The 17,704-nt window shown below is 46.9% G+C and overlaps 2 protein-coding genes across 4 annotated transcripts; both read right to left on the bottom strand.

The window, feature by feature from the left end:
* Positions 1 to 1,781: 1,781 nt before the first annotated feature.
* On the bottom strand, positions 1,782 to 5,259 carry iqcc (IQ motif containing C). Of its 2 annotated transcripts, none has more exons than XM_064302636.1 (5): positions 5,101 to 5,259; positions 4,514 to 4,657; positions 3,870 to 4,236; positions 2,608 to 2,729; positions 1,782 to 2,175 (listed from the first exon to the last, which is right to left on the bottom strand). In XM_064302636.1, exons 1-5 carry the CDS (start codon positions 5,140 to 5,142, stop codon positions 2,134 to 2,136), a joined length of 717 nt encoding a protein of 238 aa, XP_064158706.1. In that variant the 5' UTR covers positions 5,143 to 5,259; the 3' UTR covers positions 1,782 to 2,133. The 2 variants fall into 2 exon arrangements, with proteins under 2 accessions (XP_064158706.1, XP_064158714.1); XM_064302644.1 differs by lacking the exon at positions 5,101 to 5,259 and adding an exon at positions 5,058 to 5,099.
* Positions 5,260 to 7,986: 2,727 nt separating this feature from the next.
* Positions 7,987 to 15,494, bottom strand: ccdc28b (coiled-coil domain containing 28B). 2 transcript variants are annotated; one of them, XM_064302653.1, is made up of 6 exons: positions 15,177 to 15,494; positions 13,320 to 13,628; positions 12,464 to 12,633; positions 11,162 to 11,316; positions 9,226 to 9,248; positions 7,987 to 8,943 (listed from the first exon to the last, which is right to left on the bottom strand). In XM_064302653.1, exons 2-6 carry the CDS (start codon positions 13,553 to 13,555, stop codon positions 8,889 to 8,891), a joined length of 639 nt encoding a protein of 212 aa, XP_064158723.1. In that variant the 5' UTR covers positions 13,556 to 13,628; positions 15,177 to 15,494; the 3' UTR covers positions 7,987 to 8,888. The 2 variants fall into 2 exon arrangements, with proteins under 2 accessions (XP_064158723.1, XP_064158732.1); XM_064302662.1 differs by lacking the exon at positions 15,177 to 15,494 and adding an exon at positions 14,768 to 15,132.
* Between the last annotated feature and the right edge of the window lie 2,210 nt (positions 15,495 to 17,704).

A 17,704-nucleotide genomic window follows, 5' to 3' on the forward strand; every position in this document is an offset into this window, starting at 1 on the left:
GTGTAAGAGACTGTTATAAACTGAGTCAATAAGATAAGACGGACTCCTCTACCCCTTCTTCACTATGTGGCAGCAGATCAGCTTAAATCAAATGACGCCCCCCCCCACCCCCTCACTGCCCAGTCAATGTGCTACCGAACACGGGAGAGCCAACAACAGCAAAGGAAAACCAAACTTTAAAAAAAAAAGCCCTCCATCAATCGGAGGTGAATTGACCGGGAAACAAGTTGTGGCTGAAAACACAGTCTGACCCTCTAAAACACAATTCCTGTCAACCACCATTAACCCTCGTGCTCGGAAGGGTAGTGTGTGAATTATCCTCAGCCACCACCCCCCACCCCCCACCCCCCCACCCCACCCCCCCTCCGGGACCTAGCTCAGTGTATGGAGCACGGTCCACCCCCAGAGCAGCCTCCACAGAGAGAGTGAGATGCTGGTAAATGAGTGGGGCTGGCAGTCACACACGCTCCCCTTCTCTCTGGAGGTACGCAGTGACTGAAGGACAGAACCCAAGGCTATACACATAGAGACGCACAGGCCTGAAGGACACTACCTGAGGCTGTACACACACAGGCCTGAAGCACACTACCTGAGGCTGTACACACAGAGACACACACAGGCCTGAAGGACACAACCTGAGGTTCTACACACAGAGGCACACACAGGCCTGAAGGACACTACCTGAAGCTCTACACACAGAGACACACACAGGCCTGAAGGACACTACCTGAGGCTCTACACACAGAGACACACAGGCCTGGAGGACACAACCTGAAGCTCTACACACAGAAACACACACAGGCCTGAAGGACACTACCTGAAGCTCTACACACAGAGACACACAGGCCTGAAGGACACTACCTGAGGCTATACACACAGAGACGCACACAGGCCTGAAGCACACTACCTGAGGCTCTACACACAGAGACACACACAGGCCTGAAGGACAGAACCCAAGGCTCTACACACAGAGACACACACAGGACTGAAGCACACAACCTGAGGCTCTACACACAGAGACACACACAGGACAGAAGCACACAACCTGAGGCTGTAAACACAGATACACACACAGACCTGAAGGACACAACCTGAGGCTCTACACACAGAGACACATACAGGCCTGAAGGACAGAACCCAAGGCTCTACACACAGAGACACACACAGGACTGAAACACACAACCTGAGGCTGTACTCACACAGACACACAATGAAAGTGTCGAATGAACACGCAGCAGATGCAGAACACAATGCAATACAATCAGGAGTGGATTCATCCGTCCCCCCACCCCAGCCACCCTGCACTCAAAATCAATTTATTCATCTCCGAAATTCAGTTATCTGAGCTCATCACCGCTTCCCCTCAGCTCTCCACATTCTGACTCATTTCTTTTTTTTTTTTTTTAAAGCAGAGCACTGATGTCAAAGCCCTTACACACCTGGTACAGAGATGCTGAATTACATTAAGGATTAGTCACAGGACATTATACCTGAGGACGCATAAGCACACAAGCGAAGTCAGCTTCCTGTCTACACAGGAAGCACAAGAGAGCAGGTTTCAGTGGCAAAATATTTATTATCTTTCTTTACTAAATGTGGTCTGGTCAATCAAACAGAAGAGAGTTTGTGATACATTGGCTGTTGGGCCCTGCCCTGGGTAAAGCGCTTGATGGAAGTGTGTCTTCTGTTCTGCTTCAAAATTCAGTATTTTTTCTGACTGGGAAAATTCACTTTAATATACACCCTAAGGAAGCATCATTCAAATGACCAAAGACAAGCGCTTCAATTTTTTCAAGTTCCAGTTTAATTCCATTTCATGTCTACAAAACTAAAATTTTATTGGACAAAATATAGTTTAGTTTTTACATTTCTCCATACAAAAATACCAACCTTTCACTATTTTTTTTTCCTGTTTCCAAGACTGCCATTCTGTTTGCAGGCCTCACAATTAAGGTGTGAAACCTGAGAGATTCATCAGATACAGACATATACATATATACAGTCGGAATACCAATATGTACAGAGACCCCCCACCAAAACTGCCCCAGCCCCCAGCACGTCCAAATTGGCTCCACCACTCAAGCAGGAACCCCCCCAGCAGCAGGAGGCTCCATCAGTCCACAGATCACAGTTCTACCGCTCCGGAAGTCCCAGTCTCTGTTTCAGCAGCAGATACTACAAAGAGAGGAAGAAAAACAGAAAGAAGAGAGAGAGAGAGAGAATTATTCAGTGATCACTACTCAATAATCAACAGTTAAACGGTTACAAGTCTAATTACATTTCCAGAAGATTATTTATGATGGTCTTTCAGGATTCGTCACCATGCAAACCGGATCAGAATGACCCCATATTGAACACATATTGACTGGTCATATAGCGATTGCAAAAATGTGCGGTTTTGCTCGCTCGCAAGTTCACAAGTCGTTGAAAAAATTAAAAACGCTGTTCGATCGTGGTGACGCATATCAAGAAAGGAATGGGAAATTGGGACATGCAAAACAAGATACACACTCACACAGGTGCATACACGCACACTCACACACAGGTGCATGCACTCACACACACGCACGCACGCACACACACACACACACACACACACAGCTCCACCTTCTTCCTGCTGTTGATGGCCTGCTGCAGCCACAGCAGCTCCATAGACAGGTTGTTCCTGTGCAGACAGAGATCCTCCTGCTTCCTGGGGATGTCCTTCACCTGCGAGCGGCGGGGAGATCCTGAGGGAAGAGGAAGTGCTCTTAAACTCGCAGTCTTCACAGCGACACGCGCAGGACAGCAGGCACCCTCCCGCCATCTTAAAAACATCTTTTCTGTTACTGACCCGTTCTCCCCTGCACAACGTCCACCAGGAGCTAATCTCCATCACCTATTCATTGGTTTAAAAATCATTTCATAGTTTTTCCAGTTGTCTCAATTATAATTTTTAATTGTGAAGCACGGCGGCAATCCATTCATCAATCCTTGGCACAGCCTATACAGAATTAAAGATTGATTTATTGAAAGAAGGGTGTGACCTATAACACGTGTGCGTGTGTGTGCGCGCGCGTGTATTTGTGTGGGAAAGGGAGGGGGGATTCCTAAAAAAGGACTGCTGTTGACTCCAGGGCTGAAGGTCTCCTCGTTAGCTTTTGTGCTCTTCATTTGAAGAAGGAAAGATTCATTTCCATCCCTCCCGCCACAACAATAAGGGCTGTTCTAGCCTCTCAAACGAGGGCTATTTTTCAGCCCATATCCACAGGCACAGCACCTTACCATCTTACAGCTCATCCATCCTGCTTTACCCACATTTAAAATGCATGGTCAACCGAGAAGTCAATTTTTCCTTTTTCAGTGACGATCGTGGGAATGAGTGCTGGTAGGCAATGCATAGGATTAAGTAGCCAATTGGATATACAGGGACGATTACGTGGTTGGATGCAGAGCCAGTTTTCTGCAGGCCCTGGGCATTGGGCCCCTCCTCTTTAACCCTTGTGTAGTCTTCACATTATGTATGCACCCTGTGTCCACAGGGTCAGAAGTGACCCACCCTCACCAGTTATAAAGCCTCTACATTAAATTCTAAACCCAAAATCAATATTTTTCGCGTAGAAACAACCCGTCACTCGTCAAAAAAAAAAAAAAAAAAAAAGAGTGAATAACGGTCTTCCTACTTCACAGTCCAGAGAGACTGCATATCTTCAGTCCACACCACTTGTAACAGATGGGGACTGGAGGCCTAGATTTTTGCTCAGTTTCCTTTTGCTTGCCCTGTAAAGCATCTTTGTGACAGTGTCTCTGTAAAAAAGCACCATACAAACACAACTGAACGGAATTGAAATGGATCTTAAAACCACAAACGACAGCAGTCAGGAGAGTACCTTTCCGTAGGAGGCTGTAGCCTGCATCCATGGCCGTGCTGTCCCACACTAATGTATCCTCGACCACACTCCCTGGGTCCCCTCCTTCCTGGAGCTCAACTCTACCGCGCGTCTCAGTGCCCAGACTGAGATCACCGTCGCCCTCTGCTGGCCCGGAGGACCCACTGTCCCTCACAGCGGGGACACGGTCATACTGTTCTTGTTGGTGGAGTTCTCTCATTGCCACCTGGGTGTCAGAGATGACCAGCTGCACCTCTTGCGATGTTCCTTCTCCGGGTTTCCCCAGGAGCTGCGTTAGCTCAGAAACACGGCTCGGCTCTTCTGGATTCTCACTTGAAGGACTTTTATTTCTCTGCCACACGAAGGCCTGCGAAGACATGAGACTGTCACAATACACCTGACAAGGGGGAGGGACTAACTTGGATTTCCATTACTGTTATAAGTATTATTTCATACCCATTACTTGACAGGGCTAAAATCAGTGTAACAGCCAATAAATCAGAATGGTGTGGTTTATGGTTTACGTTGACTCTTGTCTTTTATTTTTCTGCTGCATCAGCATGACAGAGGACTACAAACGTTCAATTCGTTTTGCAATTGTTATACACACGATATAAAACCTTGCAAATGAAAGCGGTACTTGCGTTTTTCGTGAAAAGAGGTATTGCAATTATGCCTCCCCTCCATTCTAGGTGGCTGAGGTCTCCCTCGATCTCACTCACGATGTCTTCATAATCCTGGCGCACTCCGCTCAGCTCTTTCCTTACCAAAAATCCACGAGCTTTTGCCTAAGGCGACAGATAACGAAAACACAGTCCAATTAATTTATTCGCAAATCCTATTCAGTTAAGTACATACTAGTCACATACATTCAAATGAAAACAACAGAAAACATAGACTGTCAAACTAGAGTACGTGAAAGTTACCGAACCAACGATACACCACCAATATGTAACTGAGAAATATAGACTGTGTTAATGCTAGACGAGTTAGGCAAGTTACATTCGTTCTGCCGAGACGGCAAAGCTAGAATAGTTCTTTAAACTGGTAATGAACTTAATGAACAGGAACTGTCAACTTTTAAAATATTGCGGTATCTGCGAGCTAACGTTTTATGTAGCTTACAAGCTCAAATCCCAAATAATATCCGATATGTCTAACTTCCTAGATTTTGATAGCATGTCTGACATTAGCAAAACGAAATATACTACCCATCGCACACAAGCCCGACCTGAAAATCAGTAATTATTCTTTCCAAATCTTGTCTCTCCATTTCAAATCTTCCGAACAGGAAGTTCCCCGCGTTTACTGAAAAACTTCCTTAGCAACACTTCCGTTTGTGACGCCCACGCTACCTTTCAGTCCGTTGTCAAGCTGTGCGCATTTGCACGTAATAGTTACTCACCTGCGTTTAACAAATCACGGCTTTTGATCACGAGGTTTCGGTTTGAAACCCAACAGAGCCGACCACTTGAATTACAAAACCGTCGACGTCTCCAGACAATCACAGTCGCTCCATCAAATGAACACGTGAATTCCAACCAGCGACTCTACCAAAGCAGTAAAACTGTTGTAACAAAATTAAAAAGGGATAGATTATGTTTGAAACTGACATACACTCAGTTTTATGAAAAGGCAGCAATTAGCCGTGGTTAAGTTGTCAGCTAAGTAGCAAAAGGCCACCAGTGCTGATTGACAGGTGTATTCTTGCCATGATCAAACAATTGGCTCAGAAGCATTACCATCAGAGAAACTGATCCTTGTATGGTCAGGATGCAAAATAATTACACGACACACTAAATGTAAGTGGATCTGGCTGATCAAGCATACATACCAGTGCCAATTCTATCACAGGACTATATAAAAAAAAAACAGACCAGCACCTCCCTGTGGCAGAGACAGAAACTTGGTTTAGAGTACTGTACTCTGAGTACACACTGTGAGCAGACCTCAAGTGACAGACTAACAGTACTGAACACCAACAACGTCTTAATTCCTTGCTGAAACCTCACAATATATTTATTTGTGTGCCTCCCAGTAGACGGGTTCCCATGAGAAAATGATGCGTTTACCAGTGAGCGTAACGCATGTGGAAACAAAACATTCAGAGGGCTGCTTTCGCGTTGCTGAGACAACACCATAACAAGCTGGGGCAACCTCCGCTTTTCCTCTGGGGGAGGATGTGAAATAAATCCCCTTTAAGAAAGGAAGAAAAATCCCCATTTCCTATGTGATATTTAGCCTGTCTTAAGAGATCATTGGGCCAAGGTACTTTTTCTTCTTTTTTTTTTGATACGAAGAATAATTGGTGTAGCGTCCTGGTAAAATGGTTCATTCATTTGTGTGCTCACCTTTATTTAGTTTGTTTTGGTTATTGTGCAGTTCAAAGTTTTCGAATTGTATTCCACTACACATAAATGTGAGCACTAACTGTACAAGGTGGCTGTAATTATTTTCACTGAATTTTCACTCAATTCCTGGTAACAGGGTGGGGGTGCAGGGTCATCAGTGTTCTAACACAGAGGCTTCTTTTTCACGTTTTCATTCCATATGGAAAATGTGCTCGGTGAAGCGAGAAGCACTGCGTGTAACTGCTGGATTGTGTACAGCGCCGTATAAAATGTCGACTGAAAGACTGAAATAATGACAGAAAGTCTGAATGATCCGGGCCCCGCAGAGCACTACAATTGAATCACAAGCCAGGTTATGGAGAGGTCAGTTGTTTTATTACATCAGAATAAGTACAAAACTGGTGCGAGAGAGCTAAATGCAATCCATTTATCCATTGTGTGACAGCGCATAAAATGAAACATCTGTAGAAAGGTAAGAAGTTCTATCACAAGAGATGCGGAAGGAAAAAAAATTATCCAGAGATGTTAGCCGTCCTCTGTGTTAGCAGTCTAGGCGTACCGAGGGGAACAGGAGGTAGAATTTGTATTTAAAGGATTTACCCCCACCCCCAGTTTTTTTTTTTTTTTTTTTTTAGTTGTTTTGCATTTATCAAACAAAAATACCACATTTGCAGTATTTATTTATTTACTCACAGACAAAGTGTGAGGGTAGCACGCTGTAGCTGCCTCTAGCTATACCTGTCACACAATGCACCTGTGGCTACATTCTTATTAATATCAATTGCATTAATATAATAAATACTATGTCTAAAATATTTTTCTATTTCACTGCTCTTAACCCAAAGCTTAGGAAATTAGTATTACATAAGAGATTAAATCCTATAAAACATGCCCTTCTTTTCTTCAAGAGTGCTGTTAAAAAAAACAAACAAACAAAACAAACAACCATTTGGTTGCTTTTCGGGAGTGTGGTCGAGGAAACATTTGTGCGCTCTGTCTCTAGATTCACAGGGGGAAAGGAAGTCTTATTTTACATGGAGGGGAAAAAAAGCTTCATAAAACCTCAGAAATATCACAGCAATGATTTCAAATTGTTAGCCATGACCTGCAAGCTTGTGGATAAGGCTGTGCAAAACCATGGGCCATGTAAGAAACTTGCCTACTACTCTTCAGTGACAAGGTGTATGCTCAACAGTAGGCAAGCATGCTGATTTGGGCATGGCCCGTGAGCTCTGTGCTGGTCACAAGCCTCTAACCCTGTGGGCAGGACCCCCACCCGGCCCTGTCCAGATGCCTGTCAAAAAAGAGCTGATCAATATGTAACACACCACAGACACTGTGTGCGACCACATATTACTGAGCTAGCAATGATCACAGTATTCCAGTCAAGCAAACACCGTTTTCTCTTCTACCAAATCATAATTGAAAAACTAAGTCTCTTCCAAAAATCTCAGATCTCTGGCTCAACGGTATTTTATCAATGATTTCTGGTCAGCAATACATGTATACTGCATACTATCCTTCATCACAAGGAACCAGCATGAGAGATCAATAAAGCCCAAAACACAATAACAGAGTCTTGCTCCAAACAGAAATAATATCAGAGATCAACAAAACTAGGACACTGACTTGGTCCTGCTCCAAACTGGAATAAAACTCAAGAGATCACACTAAATCAAAATAAGAAGGAAAAAAAAAAAAAATTTTCATCCAAAATGTAAACTTTGTTTTTAAAGGATCTAGCGATAGTTAAAAAAAAAAAAAACAACTTTAAAAACTGTGGTGTAGCGATAAAATGCACAGGTGAACGTGCAGGTGCGTGACTCGTGAAACCCGATGCATTCTGGGAAAACGGCCAGGGGATCAGCCAGGGCGGGGGCTTTTACTGGGAGCAGTGTTATGTAATGGGTAGGGAACTGAACTTACAACCTGAGGGTTGCGGGTTTGACTCCCAGGCGGCACTAGAACAAAGTGCTCAACCTGAATTCCTTCCGTATGCATCTAGCGGTATAAATGGGTTTGCTACGTAAAAGTGAGAAATTCTCTGAGCAGCTGCTAAATGCCTGTAAGGTGAAGTAGTGTAAGACAATTACACTGAGGAAGCTGAGACAAGTAAGGCTACTGGAGGAAGAACAAAGACAACCTGTGATTCTTTGTGAGGTGGAATGGGATTACATGGGACGGACCTTAATATGATACACAAATACATGTGCGTGCAATGCATGCATGTGCACACACACACACACACACACACACACACACACATCGGTGCCTACAAACATACAAGTATGCACACAGGTGCACACACACTTACTAAGGTACAGCTGCACACACATGCATGCATGCACAGGTGCATGCATGCAAATGTACACACACACACACACGCACACTCCAGACAGCTTTAATCAAACAGCCACTGTAACTACACTTGTAAACAATGGGCAGAAAAACCTGCAGCGAAATCACAGATCACTTTGGGTTTTCATTTTCCTAAAGCAATTGTGCTTTTTCTGTGGATCCCGGTTTATGCCGTTCACAGTCCATGCTAGCTCTGTTAACCATCATCACCACAGTAACCTTTACTTCCTGTCTGGACAGATTTGCTTCTCCCTCTGACCCCGTCCCTCCTCTAGTCGGATCGGGATTTGTGCACGTAGACCTCCCTCCTTCAGGAAGTCGATGTCTTGGGCAGGTCCTGGTTCTCCGCCAGGTGTAGTTTCTGTCTGGAAATGTCTATATTAAGGATCAGTCAGACTGGACCTGAGGGGAGGGCTAAAAATGGAGAATTCAACACTGAGTAATAACCCATCTCAGCCAATGAGAGAGCAACGGTGGGGGGGGGGGTGGTGACATCACAGCACACAGACCAACACAAGCCAATCAGCCCCAAGGCGAGAGTAATGGGGGGGGGCAGGAGGCGTGACATCACAGCACACAGACCATCAAAAGCCAAACAGCATGACCGACAGGCACCTCTGTGAGTGTCAATCAAAGGAAAAGGATACATAGAGCTGCTGAGTTCCTCCAGCTGTGGGGAAAATGGGGGGAAAATGTGTCATTAGGTGACAGATAGGCTCACATGCAGAGCCACCATAGAAAGTATCTAAATAGCATAGCTGTTATATTTCCTGACAAAACAAACAGAGCAGACTTAAGTGCTTTCAGCCAGTTGCCTATTATGGCACATTTTCAGAAAACACACGCACACACACGCACGCACATACACACGCACACATACATACATACATACAGGCTCACTGTTGGTGAACATATTTTTCCATTATAGTTTTAAGCCCTTTATGAATCCTTTGATGTTGCCATGGCAGCAGGGTATCTTTGGCATTTGTGTCTCTATGGAGACAAGGGTTCTTTCAGACCACCCTCTGACATTCCACAGCACCGGACAGGGGGAGCCGGGGTAAGCAGCAGAGCCGGATAGCGCACGCTCATCTGAGAGAGCCAATCAGAAGCGCTCATTTATCTGGACGCCATTAATAAACGCTATTTTTATTTTTATCACCGCTTTAGCCGTCTGCTCTGTGTCCTCCTCTCCCAGCGATCCTCACAGCTTGTTCGGGTGCCTGAAACCAAGCAGGGCAACTGCACTTCAAGTAACTGGGCCACACTGGACCAAACAGCCAATCGGGAGGTTGGGCGGGGGGGGGGGCGGCGGTGCCACTGGTGAGCTCTTGAAGAAGTCACATGACAAGCCTGCCTAGCCGATTCATCCGCGGCCAAACTGATTTCCATGGCGGCTATAAATACGACGGCCGGGTCCTTTATCCGCCGCGGACAAAGAAGCGAGCAGCTGCGGCCAAACCGCAAACAGGTTAACCCTTTCAGCAGCGAGGTCACAAACACGCGATCAGAACGTTCTCATCTGAGCATTCCGATGCTGATGTCACAATCGCCGCTGGTGACTGAAAGCAGTGGAGTTCTAGAACACTTGACACTTGAAACATTCTAAAAATCATTCTTAAAAAAAAGAAAGAAAAAAAAAAGAAATCAACTCATCAAAGGGTTTTTAAGAACGACCCTGGGGAGCTGAGACTGCTCGGGCCTGGGGAAGCGAGGGGGCGCTGGGGCGACCCAAACCCCTGGGTCCTCTGAGGCACCATCCAGATGTCCGACCACAGAGCTAGCGCCTCAGACCAGCAGTCTTCAGACTCAGACCTGGGGGACCACTGTGTACACTGGTCTTAGTCACAGCCAGTATCTTGATTGATTAAAGAATTCCTTCACAAATCTTATCTTAATAAACTACAGGTTTGGCTCATTGATTTAGTTTCACTGACCTGGAGTCCTTACTGGTTTATAGTCCTAAGTTGTGAATATTGGACCTTCTCGATCTTTCTTTAATTCCGATCTTTTGGCGCCTTCCTCTTCAGAAGCCATTATGACTCTGCTGAGCACTACCCTTTCAGACCACGCCCTGACTTCAGCAAATATTTGTTCTGAAACAAGTTTTAATTCGTTCACAAACATTAGCTAATGTTTGCCCTGCTGAACGGATACGGTCGCAGTCGGTTGCCCTACTGAACCCAGGTGCAGCTCAGGTCGGTTGCCCTACTGAACACAGGTGCAGCTCTGGTCGGTTGCCCTACTGAACGCAGGTGTGGTCGGTTGCCCTACTGAACACAGGTGCAGCTCTGGTTGGTTGCCCTACTGAACGCAGGTGTTGTCGGTTGCCCTACTGAACACAGGTGCAGCTCAGGTCGGTCGCCCTACTGAACGCAGGTGTGGTCGGTTGCCCTACTGAACCCAGGTGCAGCTCCGGTCGGTCGCGCTACTGAACGCAGGTCGGTTGGTTGCCCTACTGAACACAGGTACGGTTGGTTTCTCTACTGTACGCAGGTGTGCTCGGGTGCCTCGCTGGGTGCAGGTGCGGTCGGGTGCCTCGCTGGGCGCAGGTGCGGTCGCGGTCGCGGTCGGGGTCCTTACGTTGCCCAGCAGGTGCTCCAGGTTGCGGTCGGACGCGGTCTTCCTCTGGTCCTCGGACAGCTCCTCCACGTGGCTGTCCAGGCTGAAGTGCAAACGGGCCAGCTTCTCCTGCAGCTCCCGCACGTGCTCCAGCTGCTCGAAGGAGCACACCTTACCTGAGGGAGGGAGGGGGGGGGAGGGAGAGAGAGAGGGAGAGAGAGAGAGAGAGAGAGAGAGAGCAAGAGAGAGATAAAGCATTTGAATTTGAGAGAGACAGAGAGAGAGAGAGAGAGAGAGAGAGAAACAAAGAAAATAATCAGTCAGTCACACAGTCAGTCTGTCAGTCAGGCAGTCAGTCACACACCCACACACCTTTGCCACGAGGACGGGAGGACAGGAAGAATGCAGTAGCACACACTCAGTGTGCACTGTTCTCTGCATGCACAGAGACATCACGGAGGCCTCCTCTGGGCTATTAAACGAAGGTCAGTTTGCTCTGCCCCGTTACACTCCACCCCTGCAGAGAGGACGAGGGAGGCGCGCAGGGGACACGTTCTCCACCTCGCCTCTATGGGCACGGGACGCACGGAGAGACAGGAGGCCGGGTCAACGACGACCCCGTGTTCCTCTCGAGAAAAACGAAAGAACGTAAAAATCGGCCCGGTCTACAACCCCGCTCGCTAACGTAAGGGTCAAGCTTCATCAGCAGAGCATCTCAGAGCGCAGGCCAGCCCGAAGGCTCAGCGCCGATCAGAGAGCTTCCACTTCTAACGCTGGCTGACGGGCCTTCCGTGCGGAAGAGCCTTTCAACTTTCCGCAAGCGCGAGTTCAAAGACTGCTGTCACTCAGGAAGGCGCTCGGACTAAAATAGCAAATGGAGATTTTACGATCCTGATCATTTAGGCACACACAGCTGAGCCAGCTAATATCCAGATAAGACAGAAATGTAAATGGCATGAGAGCTAAAAGTGTGTGTGTGTGTGTGTGTGTGTGAATCTAGCTTACACACTTTTCTACGGTTTGTGATTGGTCAGTCACGGTCCACATGATCGAGTATAAGAATAATCTCAAATACTTTGAACTTTGATGTGTCACATTGCAGGTCAAGGCTTTCTCAACCATAAGCAACAATCCACAAAAGGAGTGACTGTGTGTTGGGACAGATTGCAGTTAAAAATATGGGCGAAATCACCATAGAAATCCAGCATTTCAAGAGTTAAGTCAATGATAAAATGAAGAATTAGCCGTCACTTAAAACACAAACATGGACGCGGACCCAGGTAACACCCCCCAGCCCGTGTCCCATGATGCAGCGGGGCGCACCGAAAGCCTGCAGCTTGCCCGAGTGGAAGTCGTTGAGCAGGTTGAGGAGCCCCCCCTCCATCTCCCGAACGTCCGACACGTCCGTCAGGAAGGAGTGCTGCAGGGGGGAGGACTGCACCACCTTACTGGGGCCTGCGGGCTGGGGCGTGCGAGGCTTCTCCCTATGGGGTCTGAGAGAGAGAGAGAGAGAGAGAGAGGGAGAGGGAGAGGGAGAGAGTAAAGAACAGACAGAGAAAAGGGGGTAAAGAGAGTGAAAGTGAGGGAGAGAAAAGGAGGGGGAGTGAATAAAAAAAGAAAAGTAGAGGAGGGAGAAGGAGAAAAAATAGTGTCGGCATCATTAAAAGGTAAACAAGGGCACATTTATGCTAATGCATAGGAAATATAAGATACTAACCCTCAAAGCACAAGGTCTGTCTAAAAAACACACAATAACAATAATATTCACTCCATAACAAGTGAGATATACTTACTCCCAAAAAACGAACAAGTATCAGGCTACTTTTAAAAGCACAAAGTGTTATACTCACTTGAACAATGGAAATGAACAAAGGAAATGTATTATTGCCAAACTGGGGGAGATAATATTCACTCTCAGAAAGAACAGAGGAGACATATTCACTCTTAAATGACGGGAAGCCTATTCACTCTCACACCACAAGGTGATACGCTCACTTGGGTAGCATAAGACAGACAGGTTCACCCTCAAAGCGTCCCGTCACTGTGTCCTTAAGCTGCAAAATGCACCGGGGCGGGTTCGATCGCAAGGGGAGGGGTTCGAGCTTACGGGACACGGTCCAACCGTACAGGACGGGGGGCTGGACCGTAGCAGCACCACACGCTGCCTGACCTCACGAACCTGGAGTTTTTCGGGGGGGCGACGGCTACACTGTGAACGTCGCGGGGCTGTCCCGCCGTCCCCACCGACCTCTTGAGCTTGCCCCTGGGTTTTGGGGAGGGGGGGTGAGGGAGGCCGAGGGTGAAGGTGGCGCTCCTGCTGGACGGGAGGACCGAGAGCTTGCGGGGGTTGACGGGGGGCGGGGGGGGCTGGGGGAGGGACACTTTGGGGCTGCGCTTCTTTCGTTTGTCCTCCATGCGTCCGTCCGTCCGTCCGTCCGTCCGTCCGGGCCGGGCCACGCCCTCTCGCGCGAGTGCAGAAAGGGCCAAACTGTGAGGAACAGGAACAACGGAGACAAACTCACAGCCGCATCAGCACCTCCGAGACCCCTCCCTTCTCTAAAGAGACAGAGAGAGAGAGAGAGAGTTTGTGTGTGTGCAAGAGTGTGGGTGTAAGAGAATGTGTGTTTGTGTGTGTGTGTGTGTGTGTGTGTGTGCATGCGTGTGTGTGTGTGAGACAGAAAGAGAGAGAGTGTTTGTGTGTGTACAAGACAGAGAGAGAGTGCATTTGTATTTGAGAGACATGAAGAAAAAGAGACTTCACAGTGTTGAGGAAAAAAACCAATGCATCTTGGGTATCAAACAAAAGAAGAAGCAAGCTTTGAGGTTTCCATGCGCATGAACACACACACACACACACAATCTCCCTCTCTGTATTCCCATACCCACTTATCAGAAAACAAAGGGTGTGTGTGCTTATGAGCAATGCTTTCTTGCTGCTGGAAAAATCATAAACAAACCTTCCCTTACATTGGGGGGATCTAGGGTACCATAAAATAAGTAATCTCACAGCTACACAATTTAACTGCAGTTTAGCAGCCTCTGGATCGCTGCCTAACACCTGTTACCCCTCTTTCGCTGTTCCCAAGTATAACAAAATGGTGTCACACTCACCCATAAAAAATAAAACTCTGAAAATATTACACTCATTAATGTTCTTCTTTTCTAATTTTTGGCTTGTAGGGACCACGCTACATTTTCTGGAGAGTGAACTACCAATCGCCTCCTACCCCCCGAAATGACTGTCAAAGTGTTACGAGTCCTTAAATATTCTAGAATGTATTTTTACGCTGTAAATATACACGATTATATAAACATATAACAAACATCTAAAACTGTATGCTACGAAGTACTGATTTTAGCTCCAGTAAGGAGATTTAAAAAATGGCCACATGGTTTGTATGGCCACTGCTCTCTGCAATTATAAAATAGCACTGAATTAAAAAACTGTGAAAATGACAGTGTTCTTAGCAGAGCATCGCCCGCGCGGTCAAAAGTGAATTCACCCAGTGCCTAAATGTGCCCCTGAGACATAACACGAGATTCAAAATGTGGGTCAGACAGATAATTAAACATCGGCTAATATTACAAAGCACCTAGCAACGAGCACAGTGCGCCACCCCAACGTACCGATCGCTGAGGATTCTCTGAGGATTTAGCCAGTATCTTGTTGGCAATGGTATTTAAATTTCCCGGTGCTTTGATTCATCCACGTTTTATCCTACAAACCAACAGCTACGTTTCCAAGAGCGGATGTGCAGCTAGCTATCATGGCTAAGAATGGAAAATCAATGCACACCATGCTACGATTTAAGCTGGTAATCACATTACGGTTGAGCCAGTGTTCTGATATTAAACCTGGACGGTTAGCTGAGCACGTTTCAATGCAATACCAGAAGAACAAAACACAAAAATTAAGTTGTAAAATACAGAAACATTAATTATTACAGCAACGGTCCAATTATTCAGAACATTCGAATGTGTTGTGAATAACATCCCGATCGGGATACTTCAGAAGCCAAAACATCTCTTTCCTTACCGTAAAGACCGGTGCACAAATCGTCAAAAGGATAAGACCGTGCGCCGCATTAATTACAACGCGGTGTATTTAGCCACATTGATGTCAGAATTCTTCGTTTTATTTGTCTTAGTTATAAAAAGCAGAGACAGGGACCACTGTGCCACCGCTTGTTTCCCAGTCCTTGTTTGTTGACCGTAGATGCAAATCAATCCCGGGCGCGAGGCGTCAGAGGACCGAGTGCAGGCAAGGTCTTCTTTAGTTTTAAAGGGCCAGTCACACTGTTACGGGATGCTAAATAACTCGTGCGCTTCTATAAAGGCGATGGTGCCCGTTGCAATTGCGTTGAATGAAATGAAACTGTTTTTTCCCGAAATTGTTTAAGGTGTTATCACTACAAAATGTTAATTAACTTTATTTTATGAACAATTTTATGCTACAGTAGCACTGGTACTTTGGTCTGGTTCCTTGCAAGGCGTACAGAGTAGGCTATCTATTACAGTTGCACGCAATTAAGAACCATTACTGAGACACCCCCCCCGCATAGAACATGTCACATTTCTGAACCAGCCATATTTTTTGCACCACCCTCCCCTAACAACGGCTTGGGACCTCCTCTGGCAATTAGCAACAACTCACAATTCATATTAATCATGAGGGTGACCCATGCCCCTCCTCAAATCCTGGATTTAAAATGGATGTTAAAAGCTGACCAACACCGAAAACTAACTGACACCGCAGTTCTCCAGGACTGGAATGTGACACCGCTGCTCTAATGCTTTGGTCTTGGTTCACTTGTCGGCGTTAAAACACAGTTAGAGGCACGCGCTCATCTCCCGGTTGTTCGAGCGCTGCAGCTCCGTTCGGCTTGCTCCAAGCATTCGCCGCGGTTGGATAGCTGAGTCGGCGCCGCTACGTCTCAGGATCTGAATTAGGCTATCACACCAGACTGGGCTTCCCCGGGCCGTAAAACACTGTCTGTCTCCTTGAGAGATTCTGTACAGAAGCTTCCCGATCCCCGGCGCCACCAGTCTTGGAACAGTTCGCTTCCTCTGAGCTGCAGTGCCCGTTGGGGTTGCGCTCGAGTCTGGTTGCCATTAGGCCTAAGTTGCTTTTTATTGGACGTTCTATGGGCCGACTGCCGCGTGTTTAGCTGGATTTTAACCTCAGGTTTAAATCCGTAGTCCAAAGAAATACATTACGACTGGAACAGCTGTCAAAATATCAGAAATGATTGGCTGTTCCTGTTGTAATGCAGTGTGTTAGTCTAGAAGTTTGAATTTGAGGTTTGAGTTGAGGGGGGTGCTTCGCACATCCGTGTACATAGTCGCTAGCGTGTTTAAGAACTCTGGGTCAGCAAAGTTGTGCACTTGGCTAAGACAGCACAACGGTTTTGTGTTCATTTGGAGAACGAGCACCGAGGAACCTGTTTTACCGTTTTTAACGCAGCAGAGTGCAGTGTTGCCTGGGGACTTCTACAGGTTGCCTTGCATATATACATTTTGTGGATGTGGTCATACAGTCTCACCTCCGCAACATTCTCAACAGCTTCATGAGCGGGGGGGGAGACACTCATCACTGAGCCCCATTCTGCACTCCATGCTGGAGGTGTACACTTCACACAGGTACCACAGTCTAATTACAGTACACTTAACACAGGCAAACTGCATTACACTTCATACACAGTTAACACGGTAAAACTACAGGAGCCCAATGGAAGAAGAGGTTCTGTTGCTGAAGACACAAGGGAAACCCCTCTCTCCCTGGGTGAAGCTGACCAATCAGGTGCCGTCCTGCACTGGTATTGACACTAGACCAACGGTAACCAACCCTGTTCATAGAGCTCTACCATCCTGTAGGTTTTAAACTCCTATTTGGCACACCTGACTCTACTAATTAGCAGCACAGCATGAATGAGGAGTGCTTTTTTTTAGGGTTGAAATGACAACCAACAGGGTGGTAGATCTCCAGGAACAGGGTTGGTTACCACTGCATTAACCGTAGGGCCTAGATATCCCAATCTGGCCCTCAAAACCAAGCCCTCTCTGATCGTTAATTAATGTCGCCAATTCCCCAGAGGTTCCCCTCCCCTGGTGTCTCGGGTCTAAATCAGCCCCCGATTGGAGCGGAGAAATGAAAGCAGGATCGCTTGGAGCCCCCAGGCCCAGGTTTGAGTACCCCTTTCCACGGGCCAGCGTAAGTGCACAGTGAACCACGGCTTTAGAAAGGCCTGCCAGGCATCGGTCCTCATTTAACAGCGCTCGTCTGTAAGACCTCCACACCCTTCTCAAAAACTAAAAATGGCTTGCCTGCTTAGCGAGAAGGTCCCGGGTTCTTTCTGTGCGGAGTATGCGTGTTCTCCCCGTGTCCGCGTGGATTTCCTGTGGGTACACCAGTTTCCTCCCACAGTCCAAAGAGATGCAGGGAGGCTAATTGGAGACTCTAAATTGTCCGTTGGTATGAGTGTGTGAGCGAATGGAGAGTGCAACAGATTGGCGGCCTGTCCAGGGTGTGTTCCTGCCTCTTGCCCAATGCATTCTGGGATAGGC

The sequence above is a fragment of the Anguilla rostrata genome, chromosome 1 (genome assembly GCF_018555375.3).
Source record: "Anguilla rostrata isolate EN2019 chromosome 1, ASM1855537v3, whole genome shotgun sequence".
Taxonomy (NCBI): domain Eukaryota; kingdom Metazoa; phylum Chordata; class Actinopteri; order Anguilliformes; family Anguillidae; genus Anguilla; species Anguilla rostrata.

Bases quoted from the DNA above. Each gene is read 5' to 3' on its own strand.
- iqcc (XM_064302636.1), bottom strand. From the start codon at position 5,142: ATGGAGAGACAAGATTTGGAAAGAATAATTACTGATTTTCAG. The intron at 4,658-5,100 runs GTCGGGCTTGTG...CTGTCGCCTTAG, and splicing joins GAATAATTACTGATTTTCAG to GCAAAAGCTCGTGGATTTTT. The intron at 2,176-2,607 runs GTGGAGCTGTGT...CTCTCTTTGTAG, and splicing joins CCATCAACAGCAGGAAGAAG to TATCTGCTGCTGAAACAGAG.
- ccdc28b (XM_064302653.1), bottom strand. From the start codon at position 13,555: ATGGAGGACAAACGAAAGAAGCGCAGCCCCAAAGTGTCCCTCCCCCAG. The intron at 11,317-12,463 runs GTGCGCCCCGCT...TCCCTCCCTCAG, and splicing joins GGGCAAGCTGCAGGCTTTCG to GTAAGGTGTGCTCCTTCGAG. The intron at 9,249-11,161 runs GTAAGGACCCCG...TTTTCCCCACAG, and splicing joins TGGAGCACCTGCTGGGCAAC to CTGGAGGAACTCAGCAGCTC.